General features: G+C 37.6%; 1 protein-coding gene across 2 annotated transcripts in view; it reads left to right on the top strand.

The window, feature by feature from the left end:
* Nucleotides 1-7881, top strand: part of MPPED2 (metallophosphoesterase domain containing 2) — a 102525-nt gene that overhangs the window by 33278 nt on the left and 61366 nt on the right. For both annotated transcript variants that reach the window (XM_009334512.1, XM_009334511.1), the window contains one exon: nucleotides 441-622. In XM_009334512.1, the coding sequence (XP_009332787.1) occupies nucleotides 441-622 (182 nt within the window). The remainder of the gene's footprint in view (nucleotides 1-440; nucleotides 623-7881) is intronic.

Genomic DNA, 7881 nt, shown 5'->3' on the forward strand with positions numbered 1-7881 from the left:
CTTGAACAAAATCACATGCTAAGCTGCTCAGCTCAAGTGAGAGCCTGTTGCTGGCCCACCTGCGAGACCTGTTATTTAATGGCTTGTGCACTTGTTCATGTATAAGGCAGATGATGGAAAAAATACATCTGAATTCAAAGTCTCTCAAATCCATCTTTTCCAATGTTTAAATTAACTTTAGTGTCAGAAACTGGCCATATCTTGTGTATCTCTTAATCTTCCTTCCTTACCAGGTAAGTATTTAAGAAGCACTGTGGTCCCCTCTGGATTTTTGGCAGTGTTGCATTGCAGAGCGATTTCTTTCAGCATGGTGTGTGTAAATGGATGTGTGTGTGTGCATGCACGCTTATGTAGAGATAGATCTGTGTTGATATCTGAAATAATAGATGGGAGGGCTTTAACCTTGTAACTGTTACGAGATCTTTATGTGTCTGCTTTAGGGTCGACCCTATCCCATATGACACTCCAAAACCAGCGGGCCACACGCGCTTTGTCTGCGTCTCAGACACACACTCCAGAACAGATGGCATCCAGATGCCTTATGGGGACATCCTTCTCCACACGGGCGATTTCACCGAACTGGGACTGCCCTCAGAGGTTAAGAAGTTTAATGACTGGTTAGGTAAGGAATTACTGCGTTTTGGTGACCCCAATTAACCCCTCCTGTCCAAGTGTCAGTCACTGCCTCCTAATTGAATTAGAGCACTTGAAAATGCCCCCCTACCCTTGCTTCACTTGTCCTCTTGTGATGTGCTGTTTCTAGCCTCAGTATGATTCTGTTAATTAAGACAAATTTAGAGACTTTGCTGTATTTCTGCATTATCTTGGGGGAAAAGATTCTGTCATTCCACAGCAAGGACTGTGTAGCCTTCTGTGTGTGCTGAGGGAGTGGTGGCACTTCAGATGAATGTATACAGCGTCCTGTTAGCTGACGCTGTGGGGTTTTATGTCTACAGCCAAAACTATTGCTTGCTGTATTTTGGGTTTACCATAACTGAAAGCAGTGTTGAAAGTTACAACATACTTGGAAATTACGAAAGTACTTCTTCCCACAATATAGGATAGCAAAATCAATAATACTGTTTGGAAGAGGAGAATTTTTTGGGGGTGTTATTCACATGATTGCCTCTTTGAGTTAGAGTACTGGCATTTTAAATTTGAACGCAGGTACTCAATGCCTCTTTGGTAGAATGCCTTTTGTAGTCTGCTGTAGTTGATAGTAGTGCATTGATAGTGTATTCCTACAGATGAGGGCAATTAAATTGCAACAGCAGAAGACCAAGATGAAGGAGGGGAACTTGTGCAGGATGCTTCTGTTATAAATGCCACTGGTAGGCTGGCTGTGTACTGCCCTGTCACCACTTGCATTCGAAACAGTCAGAGGTGAAGGTGACTCAAGCAGCTGATCTTCAAGAATCGTTAGAATGAATTTACAGCATTATGTAAAAACCTTTGAAAGCATAGCTTTGTCATCATGCTTTACCTCCATCACTGCACTCTCTCTTCCTGCTCTATGTTGGCCACATCTCTACATGCGTTTAATACCATCATTTTATTCCATTGGAGTTCCTTGGCTGACCCTTCAAGAGATAAGTAAAGAACATTTGGATTTACAAAAGGAATTTTTAAATAGAAGAGCTTCCACATTTTCTGTCTTTTCACCCTCCTTTGCATTTTCTCCATACTGTTCTTTTTATCTTCCTTCTGACCGCTTCTGATTCCATAGCCCAATTTTAAAGAACATTTTTCCTTCTTTTTATTGCTGTGCGTGTGGGATTGGGGCTTCCAGATACTGCTGTATTACTGTAATTTAGTTTTATTGTTCTTATTTCTAGAAACCAGCACTAGATTTTATGAGCTCAGAACTATCCTTTTTCTAGGAATGTAATTGCAGGACTAGGAAATAAGAAGTGGTAGGAGAAGTAGGTGGATATGTACATAGGTTGAGGGAAGAGACACAGTAGGAATAATCTTCCTAAACTTTTGAATGTTCTTTGTGATAACCTGTAAATTTTAGTGTTGCGAAGGAGGAGGAGCAAGCAAGGTAAGGGCAGTGGGAGGCTGCAGAGCTTCACTGGGAGTGGGCGGTGTGGTCCCACCAAGCTTCAGTCCTCATAGAGAAGCTGGGCAGCACTGCTGTTCAATGAGGTTCAGTAGTTACAGATGCCAGGCAGCTCCAGAAAAGGAATTGCTTTCTGGAGAGAGTAGACCTCCAAAGTCTACCCTGAATGCCATGCTGAGAGCAGTGTCTGGCTACCAAAGTTCCTCCTTGGTCTTTGGGTCATTTCACCAGTATTCTTTTGATATAGCTGGAGCCCATGCCTGGTGCTTGGCATTTGAAAATGCTAACTCAGTACTGCTGAAAGCCAAAACAAGTAAGCTGCTACTGTGTTTTCACCCTTTCATGGGGAATCTTACAGTATTGGCAGCCACTTGGCATTCTTTGTATTTAACAGGTGTTTCATGATGGTGTAATTTTATCACATAGATCCTGGGTTTAACATTTGCAACAGAAGAATTATAACCCTTTGGATATGTTTTGTTCCAGCCTCAATAATTTACCATGGGGCTTTCTTAGCATACATATCGTTCTTGTAGAAGTCAGTATAGTATTTATCTGAGAAAGCAGGTTTTGCGTCCTTCGGCAGTCAGTGTCATTGAAACTGACTGTGTGAGGACCTCTGTGTGAGGACCTACTGGCTTTGGCCTCAGGCTTTCATATTTCAGGTGCAGAGAAAACTTCTTTTGTTATTTCTTTCTTTCTTTCTTTTTTTTTTTCCTCCTTACATGCACAGAGTCTACTTGCATTTTCATATATATGACAATACCAGTTATTAGGTTTCTGGCATAAGGTGAGGCAGCAAATTGATTCCCCTGGGGAATCTTGTCACGTTGGTGAATACTTGCTCCAGTGCTGTCCTCTCCTTATCTGGAATCAAAACACTATGAGGTCAGGCATGCCCTTTTGCCACTTTATTTCAGGCTCCTATCTGCAAAATGGGAGTAATCACGTTTTACTGTTTACTATGTATATTGTGAAGATTAGTACCTTGAAGGTTGTGAGGTGATAACATGTAATAGTTTAAAAAATACATACCAGTGGCTGGTAGGAACAAGCAGGATTCCTTTTTCTTCTGCCATATAGTGGAAGGCATCTTTTTTCATCATAGTTGGTAGGAACCTTGTTCCAAAGCAATGCACTGAGAACTCCCATCAAATGCAAGGTTCTCCTTATAGAAAGGGGTTTTCAGTCTTCTGTGTGCATGGTTTTCTCCACTGGCAATCGTGTTGTAAAGCAGTAATGAAGACAAGGCATTTGTATCGTTTATACCTTGGGAGAGAAGTGAGATCAAAGCTAGGCTTCATTCTATAGCTTATTTTACCTATTCTGTGGTAAAACAACAGGACCTCATCTCCACTAGGATTATATAATGGGATAACCACAACACAATAACTATGCATAATTTTCTTGGCAGTAAAGCCAAGGGAAAAGTTAAAAGATGATTATTCTGAACCCCTGCCTCGCTTGTACTTCACTGGGTGTTACATATGCCAGAGTTATACAGGACTGAAAGCGCTTCTGTCAACCCTGCAACTTTATATTTTGTGGGTCTTGCATCCGTTTGCAACTCTTCGGGTATCTCACCTGAACAAAATGTTCATCTTGTCCATCCATGTCATTAATGTTTATCCTTCTTCCTCATCTCTGCAGCCAAATCACGGAACATGCTTTCCACGTCCTCTTTCCCGCTCTTCTGAGCTCTCAGCCCTTCCTGCAACTTTTACTAATTCTTATGCTTTTTTCCCTTTGGCTGGTGAATTTTCATTATTGGTTTTGCATGAAAGTCATCTTGGCTCATACATTGAATAACCTCTGTGGTCACTTAGTGATTACATACACTGGCTGAGGTAATGTATTCACTTTTGTTTTGGTGTGAACATGTCCCTTGGGTCTTGTAACTGCTGTAATCACTTGACCTTAGTGACTGTTAAATGCTTTAAACACAGTTATTTTAAATTTATAATTGTTTTCATTAAAAATCTCTTACAGTAACTTAACTGACCTTGCAGTAAACACAGCATTATGTGCTGAGGAAGAATTAAGACGCTATTCTATGCCCAATGTATTTCTTACTGAATGTTTCAACTTACTATTATTATCACTGTTCATACTTTTCCCATCCATTCTCATTCAGTCATATATGGGAAATGAAATACAGAAATATCTAATTATAGCTCTGTCTTCATAGTGCAATATTTCCTTTCCTGCGTGATGGGAAGTGATTGAATAACTCAAGAATTGAAGAGAAAGCAAAGATAAATTCAGGCAGATAGATCTTTAATGAGTGACGATATGTTTATTGTGCTCAATTAGTATGGCCTGATTGTGCATATCCTTACTTGTGTGAATAATTTGCATCTGGTTTAGTAATTTTTCTCAAATAGCCAGTTTTCTTCTTTTTTGTCTAGTGATTATCTCTTACTGTGTTCATTTTTTGGTTTGGTTTGGTTTTTTTTAAATGGAAGATTTCAACTTGACTGTTTCATGTCTTTTCTTTCATGTCTTGCTTTTGTTTTGAATGCGTGTTTCTTTTAATTTTTGTGGGATGATGACTTGAGGAACTTTGTGAATGGTTTAGTGACGAAATACGTATGGGTTTGTACTGGAACAAATATTTCTTTACCTGTAATATATCCTTGCCTTTAGTATAAACATTGTTGATAGAGCTAAAAATAAAAATTCAGCTTTTTTTCTGTGGTGTAGTTCCTCCATCATGTTCCTTAAAGTGAGAAGAAAAGAATGATTATACCAATTTAACGTGGAGGTTTTCTTGTTACACTCTTGCATATTTGGATGTGGTTGTGAGAAATGTATTGTCAGTTCTTTTAAAGTTCATTTTTGTGTGAATGTTTATTTATTGAAAATAGTAGCTTCAGCTTGGAATTGCTGGCTCTTACATGGAATAGAGGACAAAATGGGAAGAGCACTGGAAATGTGCTGTTGCTCTTGGAGGTGTGGGCAGACACGTGGTTCCAGTCTACACTTAGATTTCTGCATTAGTACTGTAGAAACTTGAAATTAGATTCAAAACTGTAAGCCAGACACCTGCCAAAATAGTGTTTGATCTTGAAGATAGTATAATTTAATCTGAAAAAAATGAACTGTAACAAAATAGTATAATAGCAAGATCAAGCTCTTTTCTTATCACTGTTTAAAAATTCAGGGTTGCATTCCTCTTGTATCCTTTCTCATTCTCTGTGGTCTGGCTCAGCTATTCGCTCATTTTATGTAGGCTTCATCTCCTCTCCAGGCATATCTCATTTAGGGTTTTGTGTGAGTGTGTTCCTTTTGCTCATGTACACTGAAAACAGTTCCATTGTGACAAAGTATTTGTTCTTGAGAACTTCTGCTCCGTAAAAGAATATTTCTGATGTGAATTATTTTAGCATCTGACATGACACTTTTCTCTAAAACCAAACCAGTAAGCTCTCAATGTCTCCAAATTCAGAGGGATATTAGCTCAGAGTATTCTGAACTAATTTAGAACCAGAAGGAAGCTTATGAATATTTTAAAGTAAAATTATGGCAATAAAAACAAATCTCTTCCTATTTTTATAAATTGATTTATTTCTGATTTGTGTTTTTACCGTCTGGAACATATTTTGAACCCTATATTGCTTTGCTTGTTATAGCTAGAATGAATAATTGACTAAACATAAAATACCATTTTGATGAACAAAACTCTTAGCACTTGGAAAAAAAAAGGCATTCATTGCAAGTGAAGGAAAATGCTGAGGTAGCTTTAATCCTGTACGTATGTATGAGTTTTGCACGGCTTCTGGGAGAGAGGGAAGCAACTCCCTGGAAAATGTATTAGTCTAATTTTGAAAACATCTATGTCTTCTGTGAGTGGCTCTGGTGAGGAGCTTCTTGAGGCTTCAGACACTGGAATGGGATACGCTTATTTTAATAAGAGGTTGAGCTGGCTGCTGAAGACAGTTGACTCTTCTGTTGGTGTTGGCATTGTGGTATCCCTCTGATACTGTTAGGAGTTCCGTGTGATTTGCAGGATCCAGACCATGTTGGCTGCCTATTTCAGAGATGCTCTGAACTGGAGAATAATGGAGACCTGAAGGTGTACTGGCGAGCCTGTACAGAGTTTTATTGTGTCTACTTGCTTATTAATTCTAGTTGCTAATAGATGCTGAATATTATGAGTTTGGAACATGTTGATGCAATTTCATTAAAAAAACCCCTAGATTTATACGATGAAATCTAGAGTCTTTTTTGTTTTTTTGGTTTGGGGGTTTTGGTGTTTGTTTGTTTGTTTTTACTTATTTAGTTCTCTGGGTTATGTATCTGACTCTGTCTTTATGGTAAAGTTTTAAAAAGCTTCTTCCAAGTTTATTTAGATTTTATTGCAGTATCACTACTTAATATTTCCTTTGCTTTTGTTCTAACTTGAACTGTGTTTAATGTCACGGTTAAATTCTCATTTGTACTTAGTTTTAAATTCCCATATGGATTGACTAAATTAATCATCAGTGCTCAGCTTTTATTTGCATATGCCATTTTTAGCTATATTAATACTAATTTTATTTTTTTTCTTCTCAGAGGAATACAAAAATAATTTGAATGTTACATTTTATTGTATTTATAAAAGAGTGGGAAAATACAACCATGTGGATTTTTGGTAATAAGCTGAATAATGTTTTCCTGATGTAGCAATCTACAGTGAAATGTGAAAGCAAAAATGGGGGAAAAGAATTGCAAAATTCTACTTTTGTGCTATGGTTTTTATAGCTGCTTCTTCCTTATCCTCTGCTCTGAGTCAGATACTAGATGCTTTGTGGAAAATAGAACCCTAGAAGTATAACTTAAAAGGTAAAATAGAAGAAATTGTATAGGAATGAGTGTCAAGATAGTAAAAGTTTCCACTGACTAAAGTGGAATTTGTGCATGAGGAGCAGTGTAAGTTTATTCATATCTGATCAGATGTTTGTTGTTTTGCTCTTATTATTCCTGGCAACTTTCCATGGAGAAATTTCACAAGAAACTATTTTTACTATCTGTTAATGGCATACAGAGAAACTTTGAGGGTTTTTTTTCTCAACTGTAGTCACTAATTTACTAGAGCTACAATGTAAAATTCTCTATACAAGTTGTACATGGTACTACCTGCCATGATTAGTCAAACCAAATGTTAAGGTGTTGTTTGACAGCCATTAGAAAACTTGGCTGAGGTGAAATGTACTTTCAAAGAGAATAAAGTTCTGTAGTGAGTGGCTCTGTATATGTTTAAATCTAACATACTCATTTGGTAGTTTTCAATGAATGAAAGGAGCCAGCAAGCACTGGAAAGTATTGCACAATTCTTGGACAGGACTTTCAATCACTGTAATTGCTCAGTCATTTCTTGGATCTGCTTCCCTGGACTGTTGTTGTCTTAAAATGGGGGGATGATCAGGTTTCAAATAACAAACGATAATCAAAACAAATTTATAAAATAACCAAAATAATTCTTCCTTTCAATTCCCTCTTTCCCACAAATCCACTTGAAAACAGAACAAAGATTTATGGTTGGTGTATTGACCAGGCATGAAACAAGTAATGCCACCCAAATAGAAGGTTTTATAGACGTTGTCATCAGATTCTTCCTCCAGCATTGCTGCTGCAGCCGCATATCATAACATGAGAATGATTTCAATGGAAAGCAGTCAAAGTATGTATTCTTTGTACATCATCAATTTATTTTGTTGCTTACAAATTAAATCTTGCATCAAAAATACAAAGTGCAAAAATGCCCCTCTCCTAAATTTTCACATCACGTACACCATATTAACGATATCTAATTAAAATAAGAAGTCTTTCTGTTAGTA

The sequence above is a fragment of the Pygoscelis adeliae genome, unplaced genomic scaffold, assembly GCF_000699105.1.
Source record: "Pygoscelis adeliae isolate BGI_AS28 unplaced genomic scaffold, ASM69910v1 Scaffold171, whole genome shotgun sequence".
Taxonomy (NCBI): domain Eukaryota; kingdom Metazoa; phylum Chordata; class Aves; order Sphenisciformes; family Spheniscidae; genus Pygoscelis; species Pygoscelis adeliae.